Source organism: Varroa destructor, unplaced genomic scaffold (genome assembly GCF_002443255.2).
Source record: "Varroa destructor unplaced genomic scaffold, Vdes_3.0 BEIS01000007.1, whole genome shotgun sequence".
In the NCBI taxonomy this organism is placed as follows: Eukaryota; Metazoa; Arthropoda; class Arachnida; order Mesostigmata; family Varroidae; genus Varroa; species Varroa destructor.
This window is the reverse complement of record NW_019211460.1, coordinates 16948184-16968335: the sequence shown is the minus strand read 5'-3', so window position 1 is coordinate 16968335 and position 20152 is coordinate 16948184. Positions and strand designations below refer to the sequence as shown.

The 20152-nt window shown below is 40.6% G+C and overlaps 1 protein-coding gene across 7 annotated transcripts in view; it reads left to right on the top strand.

Moving 5' to 3' along the window:
• The window catches only part of LOC111254837 (baculoviral IAP repeat-containing protein 7-like), a 90624-nt gene extending 70508 nt beyond the window's left edge, over positions 1-20116 (top strand). For 4 of the 7 annotated variants that reach the window (XM_086973911.1, XM_022816091.2, XM_086973910.1 and 1 more), the window contains 24 exons: positions 4734-4854; positions 5042-5236; positions 5993-6110; positions 6541-6697; positions 7160-7315; positions 7713-7947; positions 8452-8640; positions 9166-9896; positions 10056-10266; positions 10521-10723; positions 11024-11171; positions 11459-11652; positions 11800-11977; positions 13790-14026; positions 14426-14526; positions 15002-15155; positions 15571-15696; positions 16097-16354; positions 16756-17004; positions 17546-17702; positions 17909-18053; positions 18329-18516; positions 18769-18972; positions 19193-20116. In XM_086973911.1, the coding sequence (XP_086830037.1) occupies positions 4734-4854; positions 5042-5236; positions 5993-6110; positions 6541-6697; positions 7160-7315; positions 7713-7947; positions 8452-8640; positions 9166-9896; positions 10056-10266; positions 10521-10723; positions 11024-11171; positions 11459-11652; positions 11800-11977; positions 13790-14026; positions 14426-14526; positions 15002-15155; positions 15571-15696; positions 16097-16354; positions 16756-17004; positions 17546-17702; positions 17909-18053; positions 18329-18516; positions 18769-18972; positions 19193-19559 (5022 nt within the window). In that variant the 3' untranslated portion in view covers positions 19560-20116. Of the gene's footprint in view, positions 1-4733; positions 4855-5041; positions 5237-5992; positions 6111-6540; positions 6698-7159; positions 7316-7346; positions 7504-7712; positions 7948-8451; positions 8641-9165; positions 9897-10055; positions 10267-10520; positions 10724-11023; positions 11172-11458; positions 11653-11799; positions 11978-13789; positions 14027-14425; positions 14527-15001; positions 15156-15570; positions 15697-16096; positions 16355-16755; positions 17005-17545; positions 17703-17908; positions 18054-18328; positions 18517-18768; positions 18973-19192 lie in introns of those variants that run through there. The other 3 variants (XM_022816094.2, XM_022816095.2, XM_086973912.1) reach the window with 3 other exon arrangements.
• Positions 20117-20152: the final 36 nt, after the last annotated feature.

Here is a 20152-nt window from a genome sequence, read left to right as displayed (position 1 = left end):
AAGCTTAAAAGAAAAATGTCGAGGCATTATGTACAGTATAGTTATTTGATTTGCTAATTAGTCTTCTTACTCAGCTTGTTGCATACGATAATGCCGATCCATGAAAGACAATTGCCGTGAGCCTTATGTACGGGATCATGTAATCACTGCAACTTGTGCAGCATCCTTCTGGCCGACGCAGCTATGCTTTCAGCTAATACCTCAGCCGAACCGCGGGGCGGGGGGGGAGGAGGTGGGATCGCATTGCTGACCGTTCTCAATGTAGCAAGTACATAGAGCCTTCGCAGCCGATCCTAAAAATAACCAAATTGTACTTTGACGATGGTACACTATTGATGGGGTTCATCTCGCGAATCAGATATTCGGTAGTAAATGTTTAAACATTCAGGGCGTGAGAGATGTGGCAGTATTTTATTATAAGGGGATTGGAGATCAGTCAGCTTTCGGAGGAACAACCAGGAGCGAAAATAAGGCAGACCAAGGCCAAAGCTCTCAGCCGAATGGGGGGAAGAAGGAACAAAGAAATTCATATGATAGGAAATGAACACACGGCGTGCAGCTAGGAAACTGAGTACGCCACGTCGGGAGAGCTACCAGGATACTAATGAGGCACGATGAATTTTGGTGATAGTTAAGGTATCCAATATTTTACCATACGTCTATTCCCCAAGTCCGCTTTGGGCCCGAAGTTTCAACTGTGCGTTCTTAAGCGTTTTGTTTTGACGAAACGGGCCATCCTTCGTCCCTTTTAAATTCAGTTCTCATCTGTTCAGTTAACTGGTTCACTCCGCGGGGTGCAACCTTTAAAAGGTTTTAAGGTGCAATTTTAGGGTGACTCGAGATTGTTTACGATTCGAAAGTGCTCCATAGACATGCCTCGTTGAATGTTTGGCTCATTGTTCTTATTTTTTTTCTCGCGAATAGGCAGTAAGCGTTCTCGCGCTTACTTCTTTGCGAGGGGACACCATATGAACGTTTATCATTTGCAACTTGTTAGCCCGCCTGCCTGCCTGCCTGCCTGCAGCAGACTACGAGATTCGCTTTAAAACCATCTAAGTGGTTCAAGAAATCGGCGTGTCTACAAAGGATTACTGATTTATAATTAGTAAGTCGTAGGAATATGACGACTGAAATTGGCTATATGGGATCAGAGTTATGCCGGCCTTCCATTTCCTGTTAATAAAGGGACATGTTGTTTTCAAAACGATAAGGTTAGAAATTCTGTGCGATTCATGTCACTGAGGTACATACGTTTGTCAGGTATATACGTTTACATGCTATTTAACGTTTGTTAAGGCATCAAGAAGTTTAATGATAGATTAACTTCGTAGAACAGTTTTGTCTTTTCTAAGGCTACACTTTTTGAACGAGGGTAAAAGCAGTTCGGGTCGCTACATTGAGTAACATAGCATTACATGATTCTACAGGCGAGGATAAGTTGGGGTTGATTGAGGTGGTCCTAGACATATGAAATTAGAATGTTATTGATTGTAAATTATATAGATAAAATTAACTGCGCGAGAGTACATATATACGTATATTTATATGTTAGGCTGTTACAAGTGGATTCGGCATTTGCAAACTAGGCGCCGCAGAACTAAATTTTACTGGTAAATACGCTATTCTTCTAGAAATATGGAAGTAAAAACCGGTAAAATTTACTCCAAGAAGGATTAGTTCGAAAAAACGAAAACATTTTTTGTCTCACAAGGTCGACTCTCAGTGGTCAAATTTCTGTTCTTCGAAGGCCAGAGCACTGCAGAAATTGTCAAAAATTGGTCACAACATTATGCAAAAAGGCTTAAGCGAAAACACAACACGCGAATAATGCAAATTTTTTTAAGAATAGAGTATTGAAGGCCAGGGAGAATGTGACTACAACTCAGGACATGAAAGCGAAGGCATTGCTGTAATTGGTTTTCCACGAAAGCGGACCTTGGAGTCTAACGGGTCTGTCGGCGAAAACCGGCATTTCACATGTAACCGCTTACGGAATTATAATCCCAATTCTGAAAATGCGAACATTGGGTAAAAGGCGGATCTTACATGAATTGATTTTACGCTAAAACTGCCACACAGGATTTACGGAACGTTAGTCAAAAAAAAATCGCCTGGAGCACACAATCGCGATAGACGAGACATGGTTTAATCTCTGCTGCTAGTTGGACGATCGGGCGAGAGAAAGGCGTTGCCCTCAGGAAAAATCCAGTTTAGGTTTAGACGGTGGGAAGAGTGTTGACGATACTTGCAACGGACAGCAGGGGCATCTGTCACTATGAGATACTCGCCGAAAATGAGTGCAGCTCGCTATCTCAAATACCTCAGTAGACTCATACACAGTTGGCGCTACTCAGTTTGGTTACTTCACAACAATGCCAAACCTCATTCCTATACCTCAATTACTCGATAGATTGAGCAAAGGAATATCCAACAATGGCTTCAACCCGCCCATTCTCCAGATCCTAGTCTGTGTGATTATGGGGCTTTTTATGATCGAGAAACAGCAATTGGTGACCAAGTATAAACAGACTATCGATGTACTTCAAGAAGCCACAGGCAGAGAAGTTGCTTCTGGGAACGTAAATGATAGGTATATGGTTGCCCAGAAGCTGACAGTGTGCTAGGATAGGTGTGTAAAAAGTAAAGGGACCTATTAAATATTCATTATTCTGGACCACCTTTTTTTAAAAGTTATTCAATTTTAAAGTCCGTCGGAATCGTTTTCGACAGTCTATATATATTGGCTCAAATGGCATATCCTGATCACCGTTAAATTCTATACATTATGGTATGGTAATAGATTTTTGAAAGATGATTGCGCCTAAAGCAGCAAAGCTAGTTGGCTTAGTAACATGACAGGAGTGTTACTCCCTCTTGTTACAACGATCACCTTTGTATTTGCAAGGCAAAACACAATTACGCTGTGTTCTGTGTTAGCAAAGGTGTACCTTACGACGCGCATGCCCGTGAGTGCACCGGCTGGATAAATCCCAAGAAAGAAGTCTGAAAACTATTTAAGCATTTTATTGCAACCATTTCTTTGGAGAAGTTGTGCTTGCCTAATCATGAATCACCATACAGGATCCTGAGTGATCAAATCGATCTTGGAGAACGCCGTCCACACCTCGGCACATTTTCTGCGCCATTCAAGCGCTCTGTAGTTTATAGGCGTGTTTCTGTTCGGACCATTTCAAGCTTGCTTTCAGAAAGACGTAGCTGGATCAATAATAGTGCATAGGAAACATTATCTACAGTGGTGAATGTAATTAGCTCGACAGGTATTTTCTTCCTGACCAAAACACACTTATAAAAAATTGCTGTGTTCCTTTTGTAGCAGAGACTGGTAATCAACTGGGGCTATCGTGCTATCATGGAATCTCATTTCAACACAACACCCATTTATTTCCGGAAATAAAGGTTCTCCGTTGCCAGTTGCCACTCTGTTGCAAGGGGCAAAGCTCATAAATTACCCATTATTCTGGTTAGAAAAAAAGGACATTAGTAGCTTTGTTTTTGATCATATGTGCCTATCCGTTTCCATTGTGAGACAAAATTATTTCAGTTCAATTATCCTATTACGCCTTATATCGTATTATGTATGTACGTATGATTTGTGCACGTAAGCTTGTTATTGCACGTAAACTGAATAAAGTGTTTTTTTTTTCAGAAAACGGTTGAAAATTCAGAAATATCACGATGTTTTGCCACCCCTCGTTAGATTCGCTTCCTTTGTGTACCATATATATTTACATGAAATTTTGCAAGCCAAAATCAACTTTTCTTCGCAGTAACAAGATAACCGCAAAACCTCCTGCAGGTATCTTGTTAGTACTAATTGCCCGCAGCAGCAGCTTTTATGGCTTAATTAGAATGAGAAAATTAGTTAATTGACATAGGATAATAAGGCCAGGGGTCAGAGGTGACAGGACGTCTGGAACAAGACAGCCTTTGCTTGCCCGCTGAATTGTTTCCAATTCATATAAACGCTCTTTAATGCTTCTTGTACGATTGTGCAAAGCTACACGAATCATTGTAGTTGTGCCGATCTGTATCTGTTGAGGGTAAAAGCCTGAGCCGTGCAAACAAAAGGACGGATAGATAGGTAAACAGTAGGACAGCCGGAAACATTACAGGAGGAATCTGTGTTTTAAATAAAGTTACTCTAAAAAGGTACTGGCAATGTTGGCTAACGACACCGGCTAGCGATTTATCACAAAAATCATCCAATGAACCAATCCTGAACGTTCGTAAAAACGAAAACTACCCAAGTTTGTGAAACAGATTTGTGCTGTTTTCTCACATGTACAGAACAAATTCAAATAGTCTTTTTGATACCAGACTGTATGTTTAACGCTAATTCGAGATTCCTGGTCTCGATATTAGCGATTTTGTGTATGGCATCCATATGATCACTATGTCATTGTAAAACCATAGGATCTAGTCACTTATTAAGAGACCAGGGTCGCTGGTTAGAGTCCAACTAACATTAGACAACACAGATACTGCTGCAATTTTTTATGAATAAAGGAAGCTGTTAACATTGACTCTTTGTGCATTTTCGTGACAGCCGCTGTCCAGCGTGTTTTATATTTGGTATAAGGCACGGAAGGATTGCACGGTTGAGGTTAGCTCCTCCCACACTATGGCTAAATCATCATGGCATTACATTCAACGGCGCTAAGTACGATGCGTTTTGTTACCACTGCTCATTGTGTTTGTTTGTTTGTTTACAGGGCGCAATGGGCTACTGGCGTCAGCTATGGGCCATCTATTACAAAGACTTCTTTATCCGCAAGATCAAGCGGCACTATATATTCGCCACGCTCGAGGTGATCGTACCAATAACTTTGTTGAGTGAGTAGTGCTTCAGAACGTTTCATGATGCATAAGTGATGTCGATAGTCATCGGTTTGCCTATAAACGGCTTAACGGCTTAAAACGGATAAACGGCTTGCCTGAAGCTCAGAACGAAGAATTACCCAGTTGTGCTTGAGAAGAAGTTAACAACAATGTATATATAAATATTTTATTTCTCGAATAGGTCTGCTCGTGTACCTACGATACTGCGGAACAAAAGGTGTATTACCATATTCGGGTGGTCCTGAAACCTATCCACAAAGTCCTGACATAAAGATTATTGTCACGGAACCTTCTTCGAAAGTGGCCGTCGCGCCCAATAACACCTATACACAGCATCTACTGCAACGCCTTGTGGAAAGATCAGGGATGCTACTTTGTGAGTGAAATGCCACTTTGAAATAGAAGCGTCTTTTAACACGACATCACACTCAATGCAAACTCTAGATTACTCTTTTAAGCTATAATAATACTCCAACGAACACCTATCATACGCATGACCTCGAGCATGAAGAATTATTCAGTAACACCTAAATCGACAAGGAGGAAGTTTGATCGGTAACTTTTTCAACATTTCATTCAGTTACGATGACTGTATAACAACATCATGTGTGAGTAATGCAAACTGATCAGATAAAATCAAAAATCGCGTATTTGTAAGCTAGAGTTGTCCTTTTTCGCTCTTCAAGCCCAGTGCAATATACGCTAGTGTTCTTCAGACATATGTGCTTGATCCTTTCCAATAAACTACATAGAAACAGCGTAGTATCTGGTTGATCGACACTCCAATACAGAGAGACCGGTGGATGGCTGAAGTAGATCAACGTAACCTACGATTCGTATTTTCGTTGTTAAGCGGTTGATTTCAAAATAGCTGTTTTTTCACGAGTACTCGTTTTAGCTTAAATGTTCGTATCAGACGACATTAAAAGCCGTTTTACATATTCTATCATAGAATACTCAAGTCTTAATGTACCTATTATAGAACAGATGATTTGTTGAGCTGGTTAGAAGACGACGAAAACATAAATCATAATTGCCTACTCTGGAAAACAGCTTTTTGTACTAAACTAACGATTATCAGTATATCGGAGCCAGATTCATTGTATGCTATGATCTTTGTTTGCCATTCAAGTACCGCAAGCGTACCCCAGTTGGGAAGAACTAAAGTATAGCATAAAAGAAAGCAACTCTACACTGATTGCCCTGAACATGGAACGGGTTAGCTCGACGCGCCTTGATTACGTTATAAGGTAGGTTACATACTAATCTAAGTGATCTGACGTAACGAAACTACCCTCAAAATATAGTTTTCTAATTATACGGATCAATTCAACGGGAGTGCTTTCACCGAGCAAGCATCTCGAAGTTCGACTGTGTCAGTAATAATTTTTATTTAATAATTTTATGCGTGGTTGTTTACGCTGTTACGCTTTATCTAATAGTAAGTACTGATAGCATTAAACGTAACAATCGCTAACCGACACGAGGTATGGAGAAAAAGTGTATGTTCATACTAATTAGCTTTATAGTGCATATTACACACGTGCATGATTGAAGCACGTATTTGTTTAATTAGCCTTTATTTTGACCAAGTAAACATTGTAAAATGCATGGAAAACGTTTCTAATTTTTTTTTTCGTCGTGTGCATATCTGTGTCGTGTGCTTTCGATCTTTTGCAGCATCGATGCTCCTAGACAAGTTAGCTCAAAAGGCTTCCCAATCAGTAACGACCCTCGAAATGTTTCGGAAACCATGGAACCCTACATCTTGTACCCGCTTATATGGAATATCTTCGAGCATTTTGCAGACTACTTTTACGCCGAGCCTATGATCGCGGTATGTGTTGATTTCAGTCAGTTTAGTAACCGAAAGTGTTTCGCAGAGGCTTATCTGCGGCCAGCAATTCGAGACGTGCGATTTCACCATATACTACATCATAAATCCTCGAGGAAGTCGTCTAATTACTGATCCAAGTTGACGCATGAAATCGCATTGCAATTGCATCGAACAGCTGACCTTCAGGAAGCAAATGGTCGAGCCCAGTCCTTATGTGTCTCTGAGTTTAGTAGGCAAAGGGCTGCTCGTGTCCTATCACGGGGTCGTAAAGGTCATCTTGTGTAAATTATCTGTTTTTCCGTTTCGATCGAGCAATCACAGGCAAACGAGTAGGCAAAGTGCGCGAAAGACGCTTCATCTGTACTTAGCTCAACGCTGAGGGGGGGAGGGGTAGGTATATCGTCATAGTAAATTTCCTGTCAGATTCTAATCAGTACCTATTTTACGGTGCTGTTCTTTTAGCCAACATTACAACCACAGCCAGCGGCTGGCTATCTCACCGATTACTCGTTCGACCAGCTATCACGATTCATATCGCAGTTCCTCCTCTTCTCGTACGTGGTACTCATTGGAGTATACCCTATGCAGATTATCCAGGAGAAGGCATCACGAATTAGGGTAAAGCCTTAGCTGTAACGTTACTAATCACGTGTACTTGTTACTAGCATGGATCACCCTGATGTTCTTTGAGTCTGACGCTATTCTCAACTCGTAAATTCGTATCAACGAATCAAAATCTGTTATACACTGACGTGGTTGCTAAAAACACCAGGTAGAGACCAATCTGGAAAGAATCAAATTAGCTTGTAAGTAGATTATAGCATCTTTCAATACTAAACAGGTATGGATCGATTAGATATATGCACATAAGCGTATCTTGGGCAATACAGGTCGGGGAAGGGGACAAATGATTTTGCATTTTCTCTCAAGGCTCAACAGCTGATAATAAGTTGGTAATTCTGTTATATCTGTGTTTTTTTTTTTTTTGGTGGTGCGTGTTTCTGTCAACATTCAGGAGCTACTTCGCATGAGCGGTCAGCCGGAGATGGTTTATTGGCATGGCATCTTCCTCACTGGCATGACATCAATGACGTTCGTTGCAGTCTTGGCGACAGTACTTTTCGCCTTACCCGTTAAGGGCTACCCACTTTTAATCAAGTCGAGTCCGTTCGCTGTTTTTCTGGTCCTAATGACGTTCTCGCTAGTGGCCACGCTCCAGTTGATCTTGATTTCAGTCCTCTTCAACGGGCGTATGTCTGATATGCTACAATAAATTTCGTATGATGTAACAATAATAATAATAACGATAAGATATTGTTTAATATACGATTCCTAGAAGCAACGTTAGTGCATGTCCTATCTGTAGGCGAAAAATATCATATTGGGCCTCAACAGCTTTGCAATGTAGTTTACTATTGTAAACACTGATATACTTATTCATCCTGGGCTATAACTATACCCACAAGATAGAGCTAGTTTTGCGCTTTAACGTTATAAATGGAGACTAAGTTAAAGGTATATTTAATAGAATAGTGGTCGAGAAATAGTATAATTTACATCGTTGCCCACACTACTTTGCTCCATCGACCATAACGCCAGCAGGCCTATTAAACCGTCATTCTAGTATAACTTCAACTTCGTCAAATGGGGTTTAGCTTTTGTGCTCAAGGGCGCACCCTAATTGGTTTTCGAATGTACCTTTTTTTTTGCATAACCTACAATTTTTATGACCGCTACAACGTAACATGAACTAGCGACGATGGGCGCAATGGTGTCGATCCTCTTCTGGTTTTTACCGCTCACCCTATGCACGGTCCTGATCGACTCAAAAGAAACGGATAACTACTTCAGCACTGACGCCAGCGTCAAACTGCTAACCGCCATGCTTCCCACCTGTGGATGCTATTGGGCGTTTAAGATTATTTGCTTCTGGGAATCTGCCAGTAAGTTTATTAACATCTATAGGCCTGATTAGGCGAGCCTATCCGGGTCCGTGGGAATCTTTGTAAGAACTGGTAACAGATTTATGGACGTGGTGCTATGATCAACTCATCAATAATGTTTAGGTAATCGAAAATTGTCCTTTTGAGAAAAGGTCTGATCTGGAAAAGATAGTACATTTGCCTCTACAAGAAATTCTAAACTCAGGGTTAGTTATACATATTTTTGTCACTAATAACAAAATATCGTATACATTAATCGGCCTTGTGTACTGCCTAGATAGATAAATAGATGTTGGTGGAAATAGACTGACTTCGACTGGAATAACGCCAGTATTAAGTATTCGAATCAGTATAAGCGTGTACAAGGCGCTTGCTATCGGCTTCGACTCTTACTTTTCAACATTACCTGAGAAAATTTTACTACAGAAACGTCATGAATACCTTTTGTGAGTACTTACGTACTGTACAGCTGAGTACTAAGTTCGTTTCATTGTGTGCCCCCTTACACTGTGCGTGCTATTGCAGATGTTGGACTCCAGTTTAACAATTTGGCCGACATCGCTACCCCAGGAGACAATATCTCCATGCTAAGCGTGCTGCTTACGTTCCTGCTAACCAGCCTCATTTTAGCTTTTCTGATATTCTACCTCGATGCGGTTCTGCCGTGGCAATATGGTATACCGAAAGAGCCCCTTTTTCTATTCCGAAAAGCATATTGGATCGATGTCCATGAAAGACGGGATAGTTTCATCCCACGCGTTGAAGACCCGACGATGTTTGAGCCGCCACCTCCAAACCTCGAGCCATTCGTCGTTGTTGACTCTATCACCAAGGTCTTTGGTAACAAAAAAGTTGTCGACGACTTGTCTGTGCGCTTCTACAAGAATCAGATCTCGGTTATTCTCGGCCATAATGGCGCTGGCAAAACGACTACAATGAATATATTAACAGGCTTGTTTCCGCCAACATCGGGCGACATCTTCATCAATGGCTATAGCATTCGTAAGGACACGAAACAGGCTCGTAAAAGTATCGGTTTATGCCCGCAGCACAATGTGCTCTTCGATGATCTGACAGTCGAGGAACATTTACAATATTTTGCTATCATTAAAAACACCCCGTCGTTCAATGGCGAGATCGTAGAACTGCTAACTCGGTTCAATCTTCTTCATAAGCGATCCACGCTTGCCAAAGATTTATCTGGTGGAATGAAGCGGAAGCTCTCGATGGCCAATGCGATGGTTGGGGGATCCGAGGTGAATTCAGTGTATTCAGTCTTCTAATACGTTTTTGTGTCCACTTGTCAATTATTGGTATTAATGTTATTATTAATATACCTATAGACGGATCGATAGCGTTTCAGTTGATATGAAATGGCAATGACGGTTTCCGTGTTTGTTGTTTGTCCTGAATAGCTTCTCATTCTGGATGAGCCAACAGCTGGTATGGATCCCCAAGCGCGTCGCGAGATATGGTCCATCCTTCAAGATGCCCGTAAGACCCGCACAATTCTCTTAACAACGCACTACATGGAAGAGGCCGACGTCTTGGGAGACCGAATCGCTTTCCTGGCACACGGACGCCTCAAATGCGTCGGCTCGCCAATGTTCCTTAAAAGAAAATTTAGTAAGGATCATATACACTTTCCTGATTGTGATTTTTGTCTGCCCTTTATAAAGCAAATAGCGTTGACTGCCATAAAGTGGCACTGGGCGCGTGTATGTCGCCTAGGTATTTTTTACTGCAATTCGAATTTTGGTAGGTACCGCGATTTGAATTTTTCTTTTCATGTATACGACATGTTTCAGTAGGATAATAAAGTAGCACACAAAAAAACACCCAATTCACATTCGAAACACGGTGTATTCAATTGATCGTAGATACGGGATACAAGATGCGTGTAGCTAAGGCTTATCCCGGACATCGTTCGTACAACATTCTCGACGTGGTGACATCACATGTGAGGGGGGCTGTGGTCGAAGCCAACATGAATCACGAAATAGTTTTCAACCTCGGATTTCCTCCCACGGAGGAACTGGTGACGCTTTTTCATCATCTTGAGGATAACAAAAAGCGATATGGGGTTGGTCTTCTAGCTTCCTTCTTGAGCTCGTCTTTAAATAGATTCTAATCAATACGCGGCTATACGTTGGCCGGAAAGGCAAACGGTTACTCATGGAAATGGTCTTAAGTTTCCTTGAGCCCATGCTGGCGCTGTTAAATTGCCTTTGTGATCTTGGTAATCTCAACTTTTCACTTTATCTATAGGTAGGTGCTTATTGTTTGCGTCAGTTGTCAGTACCCGTCGCAAATGTATGATATGTTCACAGTAATCTAGTCCAATTGGTTGATTAACGTTGGTTGTGATGGCGAATTGTTATAGATCGCGACACTTGGTGTCGCAGTGACCACAATGGAAGATGTTTTTCTGAAGGTCGGCTCCGCGGACGAAGATCAAAACAACAGCTCCTCCTCACAGCATAGTCCACGGAAGTCGTATGAACGGCGGCCACAGGCTTCGGAGAATACCGGTACGTTTGCAGTAGAATGATTTTCGCAAGTAGTTATAATAGAGAGACGTTGTAACATTTACATTTTTCTCAACTAATACATTACTTGTAACGTGGATCTCGTAGACGCCATGTACTTTTTATGGTCCCGTTTCGTACGATCCAATTGATAGTTATTCCTAAAAATACCTGCGTTCGGATCACGTTTCCAGTGACTACAATATCTATAATATAAATAGTCAGTCATAGATAACTTGGTATTAGTTATGTTGCATTATATTGCTCTTGTTTTTCTTTGTGCTGCACAGAGCGATTTCCACGTTTCCGACCCATCTACGGAGGTGCTCTCACTCGACAACAATTTAGAGCTCTTTTCGTTAAGCGATTCAACTCCATCAAACGGCAGTGGTGGATGCCCCTTCTACTCTTCGTGTTGCCATTAACGCTGACATATCTATTCTGTGTACTTGACGAGTGGGCCTATAGGCATCAAATACAAATTGTAAGCAACCAATTATAACTGTACACCCTCCCTTGCTTTCATGGACATATATGGCGTTATCGATCGCAGAAGTGTGATTTTAAATTGTTTCAGTGCAAAATCGGATATATATGTTTTACTTTTTTTATCTTTATACAATGCATCTAGACCCGAACGTACTCAATGAAGTCGATTTACGGCAGCACGAAGAGCTGGTTCAGCTCGGTTTTTCCGCAAAATAGTTCTCGAAGTATTTTCAAACACCTGGAAGCCGCTTTGCTCGAGGAGGACGTTTCCAACACTGTGATACCGCAGCAAGACTTCGAAAAGTATCTTCTAAGTTTATGTAAGTAAGATACTGTGTGACGCATTGATACTTCGAAAAGCTGCAGGTCTCTGAAAAAACGACCTTTATAGATAAGCAATAATTGATTATTACATTTATTTACACGGCCTAGCGTCAGTTAGTTCCACTTTCGTGGCCTTTTCCAAATGCCAGTTTTCGCGGAATGCATTTAAACCAACAGCAAGGAAATATCCACATAGTGGAAATAGCCATAGAATAAATGAAAAAATCAGATTAATATAAAGCACCCTGCTCATTGATTTATTTTGTCCTGGTACAATGCGTTTTTCTATTATTCGAACAGGATTTAGCCAATGATAGTTTGCGATACTTATAACTCTCAGAAACGCCATTTTATTTTTCTTCAATCGAGCATAAAGTGGTGATTGCCCTTTATAGCATTTGAGTAAAATAATTTTTTCTTCTATATTGTCCAATTTCGTGATACCAGAGTGGTATTATAAATAGTGCCGTAAATTACACGTAGAATACACTTCACGAGTCTCTAGATGGCCTGCAGTCAACAAGGAAGCCATCTCTACTCTGATCCTGCATTTTAAGTACTGGGATTAAAATCCTGTAATGGGTACATGTAAAATGCCTGTTCTAGCCGACAGAGACGCTCGACAGTCCTGCCACCTGGTAACCTTCTCTCTGGCGTTCAAAACTGTAATTCTCGCTCGTAGGTTTCTTTATCTAACGTCTTCACCAGTCTCCGATGGATTTCCGCACCGTTGTAGCCTGAAAAGAACAAAAGCTTGATTATTGAGCATCAATTTTAGAGTCTAAGAAATGTTTTCCCTTCTTAGCTTATTTTTCCTGGGGCACAATTGAGCAGTTTAGATTCTAGAAGACTGGAGTGTTCGGCACGGAAATTTCATTTGCTAGCGACGCGTAGCTCAACAGTTATCCAATTCCAAGGTCCGACGGATTCGTTTGAAATAATCAAGTATTTCAAGTTTCTCTATCTCCTTCGCTTTCGCTGTGTGTGTCTCTCTTTCTCATGTTATGAATTATGTGGGATGGTGCCGAGAAGGTTTATCAATAGTACTCCAGTAAGGTCTGCGAAAGGACTGGTAGTTCCATCAGGAAAGCCTGACCTAGTTTGAGCGCCGGAATCTGATCTCTCTTGCAGACCGCCACATAGATTTCGTGTAGTATGAGATTTGTGACATGTTATTTCGACAACACTTAAATATCTGTAGAATATTCCATTGCAAATATTATCTTTTTTATTCGATCTAAATCAACGTCACGAAATAGATTTTTGGAACAAAATGTATTTCTTCACTGAATCAAGAAAATAGTGAAAAATATTTCCAGCGTATTTTTATAGAGTTTGCGGACAAAACGTTTTAGCTTATCTTTTGTAATTATATTTATCTTTCCGATAATAAACGAGCATCTTGTTTATCAGAAAGATGGTTAAGCAGGCCGTGTATAGCGTCGAGAATACCTTTCTCTGAGATGATATTTGGCATCTCAACTTAGTACACGATCTTAAGTCACGACAAGTGTCCCACTATTCAGTCAATCTTTGAACGGGTTCGCAATATCTGGAAATCATATACAAGGTGCGAAAGCCTGACAGTTTTTCAATTTGAAATTTTTGACATGTTATTTTTGTAAAGCAGTAGAAAAGCACAATGTAGTGAAAATATAAGTCGACAGGAAATAAGAAAAAGAGACATCCTCTCTTTCTCTCTCTCTCTCTCTCTCTCTACATATATATATATATATATATATATATATATATATATATATATTGAGAACATTTCTATACTAATCATGCGGTGTTACGGTTAACTGCAGCCGAGAAGGACCCCCTTGCCTATAGGAGAACCATGATGATGGGCGTAGCCGAATCCAAGAAGGGCATAGAACTTTGGGTAAACGATCAACCGTACCTATCGGCACCTTCAGCATTAATCATCTTGCAACGGGCCATGCTGAAAAAGGCCTTGAAGGAACAAGTTACTGTTGAGGCGGCCACTGATCCTCGAGATAGCACAAACGTCCATACTGCGACTTTGCTAAAACTTATTTGGGGTAAGTTATTCATTTGCGCAACGCATGAAGCGATGCGTTCTGAATTGTTTATCTTATATAAACTTTGTTTGTTATTTGTTTGTATCCTTCGTTAGAAGCAAAATATTATCAGCATACACCACGTAGGGTATATAGTATAATGCGTTACCATGAGCGCTTTGGACCTACGCTTTACAACTGCTAGTTACCTATTGACTAATTATGCAAAAATGTGTGTTCGTTTGTGACGGGGGTAATATGTCTCGCTCGAGTCGACTCCGTCATTGCACAACAGCGTAACTGTTTTCGTTTTAGATGACGCAGACGGATTATATCAGCCTCATTGCTTGACCTATTACTAAGGACCGTCAATGAATAACTTTTTCTTTTCAATCTATGATGATTCGATGCTGTTTTCAGTGCGTTTTGTTGCCGTCTTTCCGATCTCGTTGGCAACTGCCTTTCTTACCTGCTCGATCGTTCTGAACCCAATTCAGGAGAATATATCAAAGGCAAAATTGGTAAGATATCAATGGTGCATCACTAACTATTAACACCTCTAGCTTCAATCAACTATTGTATTTGTGTAAACTATCCTGCAAGAGCTTGTAGCGTTTTTAAATGTTGCTTCATTTGGCGCGAAAGATAGAATTGGACAAATTCATCATTCGTTGCTAGCTTAGTATTATGTTTCTTGTAAACTGGACAGTAACGTTTAACGTGTATGTTAGCTAGCGTTAGGCGGTAAAAATGAACTATTATGTAGACACCGTATTTTGTTTGTCGCTGTATAAAATAGTATTTAGCCAAGTCCTGCTGCTGGAATGGAACGGTAGCAGTTATGCTACATGCTAATTCTGTTCCACAGGAAAAAAAGAGGACCACCTCAGCAGACGAAGTCACTTATTTCTACAATCAGAAAAATAGCAATTTTTGTAGTTGTGATTCAGTCTCGACTGAACCTTTTTACTGAAACAATTTAATCTGATATCTTAGGTGCAACTGATGTCTGGCGTGAGCCAGACGATTTACTTCGGAGCGAGCTTCGTGTTCGATGGAATTTTGCTAGTAGTATCATGTGTTTGTATGCTGGCCATTATGCTTATCTACAATCCACTTGAATCGTTCAGAGTCTTCGATGACACTTGGGGTATGGATATCTGATAATCATTCATTATTTATTTTATTTTTTGACTTGAAGCAAGTGCATACGGTGGTACATGAACTACATGAAGTAACAATTATTAGAGAGTTACTTCATGTACAGTTGAGTCTGCTGACTTGTCAACTGGGACGAGTTCTTTCAGCTGCAGGCGGAATTGGTGACTGACAATGTTGGTTTGAAGTTCTAGTGCTTCAGTCACGTAAAAGATGAAGCTTGTTGGCGGCTTTCGAAGAAATATCTACTTAAAAACTTAGCCTTGTTTCAAGTAAATGACTTCCTACAGGATTAGACAAAGGATTTTATAATAGATACAATATATTTATCATGTGTGTCATTTGTGAACTGGTCTCCATTTTGATGCTATGTTTCTATTATTTTTACACGATATTTGGGTTTCTAGAAGCGACCCTGGTGATATTGCTTTTGTATGCTTATGCGATGACTCCAATGTCTTACATTACGTCGTACATGTTTACCAAGCCCGCCACCGGATTTATGTACCTGCTCGTCTTCAATGTACTCTCTGGTAGGGTAATTTTTATTGATAACCGAATTATTCATTTTGAGAAGTTGAGCAGAAAATTTAATAGGCAAGAATTATTTATTATTACAAAACTTTACAAGTTAAAATTTTCAAGCGGAGGACGATCTCGACTTAATCGGAAGTTGAAGAAAGTAGAAAGAAAATTAGATGTTAGCTCTATGTTTCTCTCGTTTTATAGTGAACCAGCAGGCCAATTTCAATAGATATGAGCTAATATTGTAATATAGGCGTGTGAATGCCAAGATAGCTCAGATTGTTTATAAGATTATTTATTCTAGGGCAGCGTAAGTAACATACCTTTTTTCCTGCTTGTAACCCAACTGTGCAATTTGAACAGGAATTAACTGATATATGTCGAATTTACTGTTTACCTCCATTGCAGGGTCTGTTATTGTGGTCGTTATGGCGATGTTGGACATGTTGAGTATGACGAAACACAACCTTTTTAAATTGGACGTTGATGCCCTTGCTTTTTTTCTTCAAGCATTTAATTATATACCTTCGTTCAGTGTTGTGTGGGGCTTTGTTAACATCCACGTAAACGGCCTCTCCCGAGATTTCTGCAAAGATAACCGCAAAATCATGGATGAAATGTGTAACAACTCACTAATCAGTCCATTTGTGAAGCCTTGCTGTCATTGTGAGTAAATCAATGTACGCCCCTCGATGGAATTACGGCTTTTAGAAATGCCCATATTGGAGCGTGTATGGGGTATTAGAAAAATCACACAAAACCCTATTTGTCGTAAGGGAAAAACCACCTGTGTAGCGTCCAAAAATTTAATTGCTTTGTTGAAGTTTAAGAATTGTCTAAAGGACTGATCCCTTGATTCGGGGAATGAAGAAAAGCTTTTCGAAGTGGACCTTTATTCTTGGACGACTTAGATGGGTGGTTATGCATTGGTTCATTTTGACGAACGATATTTTTAGATTTCAACCGTATTCATGTGTGACGATTGCGCTTCTGCGATACCATATAGACATTGTCGTGGATACTATATTTAAATTGGTTTCTTTATTGATTTCCGGTTCCACTCGTAGCCTGTGAACCCGCAAACGAGTTCTATCAAGAGGGCTTCAATTTCTGTTACGTGCACACTTCCCCATTTGCCTTCCAAAAACGTGACGGGGCAGGCTTTCAGATGTTGGCGCTGTTTATCGTTGGAACAGTACTCTTTGCAGTGCTCATCTTTATGGAAAGTAACGCACAAAGACTATTCTGTTTCGCTTTTGATAAGATGAATAAGCTACGACGCAAATCGTTCGGCGGTTATCCTAACGCAAATTCATGTAAGTAGAAACAGTTTATGCAGACAAAAGAATGATACGGTCACTGAAATTTTGTCCTGGCTTTAATTATCGGTGTATCGGATAGAGAACACTGGCATACTATCTCATTATTTTTTCGTCGAGCTCAAACAAACTCTAGGTACACCACGGGCTCTGTGGCTGGGTACTAGCCAAAAGCAGTTTGCTAGGTTAAAAATGGTTTTCTTCGCCTGAAAAACGTTCTGTACTCAATTTTTCGGATTCATTAACGATTACCTTTAATTAAGCTCAAAGCTGAAAAGTGGTTACTGTTAGATAAGCCTACTTCACTAAATTACGAAGTCTTCATTACACGGGAGACCAAGACCTTTCATTGGTTTTCGCAACTTTTTAGCACTGAAAAAATGTTAAGTCTAAGAGGTGTGTAAAATACGGTTTTTTGTCATCTTATATACCCATTTTTAAAACCAAGATTCATTGAACCTCAAACCTGCCGATAATATTCGCAAGAAATTTTGAGTCTCATACACTAATTAAGGCAAATTGCCATTCTTTTTTGCAGTAACTAATGGCGAGGACGATGATGTCCATAAGGAACGATATGAAACAGAGCGGCTGGTCCGCCTAGGCGTTGCAGCTATTTCCACCGAGGCGTTGGTAGCGCATGGCCTCACAAAAGATTACGGCAGATTTAGAGCTGTCGATAACATTTCGTTCCGGTAAGTCAGTACAACAAAATTCTTAAGGAAATACTAATAGTCATCTCACTGGAAATAACCTCCAGTATTTCTCCCTCTCCCTCTCTCTCTCTCTCTCTCTCTCTCTCTCTCTCTCTATATATATATATATATATATATATATATATATATTAGCTTTTTATTGATTCTAAGCGTTAACCTATAGCGTTACTTTTATGGAATTTTAGGGTTCATGAACAGGAGTGTTTCGGCCTGCTGGGAGTAAATGGAGCTGGAAAAACGACAACTTTCGGAATGCTAACCGGTGATTTAATGTGTACCGAAGGCAACGCTTACATTAAAGACACGAATATCCGAAAGAACGTACAAAAGGTTAGCTCAACTGGCATTTTCACGTCGTCAAGTAATAAATATAATTATCAATAAATATAATAATTAATAAATCTAACAGCCTCATTTCAGAAGCCTGTTCTAATATTGCCAATAGTTAAAAGTCTGTACTAGTAGAATCGTCGTTTCCATCTCATGCAGATCGCCTTCATATACCAAAGTTTATGAATTTTGTATGTAGATTGGAACAAGCAAATTTTCTTGCGATCTACAAGTAGCAGTACACCTCATGATCGTATTTCAATTGCCGAATTCAGTTCCAGAAGCACATCGGCTATTGCCCTCAAGGTGACGCACTCATCGACAAGATGACCGGTCGCGAAATGCTTCACTTATACTGTGCCCTACGCGGAGTCCCTCCAAATCTAACTGAGCATCTGGCCGCATTCATCATCGACGTAGCTGACCTCGAAGCTCACGCAGACAAAACAACCGACTCGTACAGGTAAAAGAGAGGTTCGAGGAAGCTATCTCATCTACACCTGCACGCGCCGTAATTAGAAAAGCAGATTTCTTTTCTGAATATTTCAACGTTTTCATAAAGGTGTCGTGTCGAAGAAAACCAACGGTACTAGTTACTTGTACTAAGGTTTACGTGCCGATTGCTTTTGTAAAGTTACAGTTAATATGAAATAGATGTCATAGTTTCCATTAGTGCAGTTTTAATTCTGTGCAATATTTTGGACTGCGTTTTCAGTGGAGGGACTAAACGCAAATTGTCTATCGCCTTAACTCTCACCGGCAATCCAACAGTTATGTTTTTGGATGAACCCACGGCCGGTGTGGACCCGTCGGCTCGTCGAAAGATCTGGCGCACCCTGTTGCGGGCTCAACGAGACATGGGATCGGCGATCGTTCTCACGTCGCACTCGATGGAGGAGTGTGAAGCTCTCTGCCACAGGTGAGCGCCTGTCGTTCGTGCAGAGAATAAACATTAAACAATACTGACCAATCTCTAAGTAGATCACTCCATTCCTAGAAGCTGCATAGTTTCATAGATTAGACTCAGATGTACCTGAACTGGCATGCACGTTGTTGACATTACGCGCATGTCCACATATCAGTCGCGTCGTAAACACAACTGCTCCTAACCGTTGCTCGCCTCTGTGCGACATTTACAGAATGTGCATTATGGTAAACGGTCGCTTCCGTTGTATCGGATCAACACAGCAGTTAAAGTCGAAGTACGGCGAAGGCTTCACTGTACTGATTAAGTTGGCCATAGGACACGAATATCAGGCCAACGAGGTGGTCGAACTCATGAAAGAGAGCTTCCCTGGACATGTTATACTCCGAGAGAACTATCAGAGTTTGCTCCACTTCCAGGTGACAGACACGTCGCTCCGGTGGAGCGTTCTGTTTCAGCGCGTGAACGACATAAACAAAATGATGTTGTTCGAAGATGTCATCGTGTCAGATACAACACTCGAACAAATCTTCATTTCGTTCGCAAAAACCCAGAGAAGACGAGAAGAAGACCTTCCTTGACCTCGAAGCATCGTAAGGCCGATTCCTTGGAGGGTACGGTTGAAGAGTCCTATGCGAGGCTTTGTACCCCGTGCCGCTGCTGGCATAGGCTGAACGGACAAGAACGATCTGCCGAAGAACAGATCTGCTTCCCTTAACTATGACAACTAGCCGTAATAATCAAACTATTATTCCAATGGGGGCTCAGCGAAAGATATTGGTCGCAAATCGACACCTGGCAGCTGTCGTGGCAACGAAGATAATGGAAGCCGATGCAGTATTATAGGTAGGCCTCTAGCAAAGCATTGAAATCATTTTGGAATTTCTCGAAAGTTTTTTGTCTGATTAGAAATTCAATTGTACAATCAAACAGTTAATATAACGCAAGAAACAGAGCCTTCGAATTATGCGGACGGAGCTCTGTGCCGAAGGAAATTTTCAAATTGACTCTCAGCGTTATTTCATTTACAATTACAAGTACCTATTTCGATGCGTGTACCGAAAAGCGGACCGAAGAACACAATACGAATGAAAGCAGAACTTTTCGAGAGTGAAATGTCATATAAAAAAAAAAACAACTACTAATATCATTATGAAGGTACAAATGAAGATAT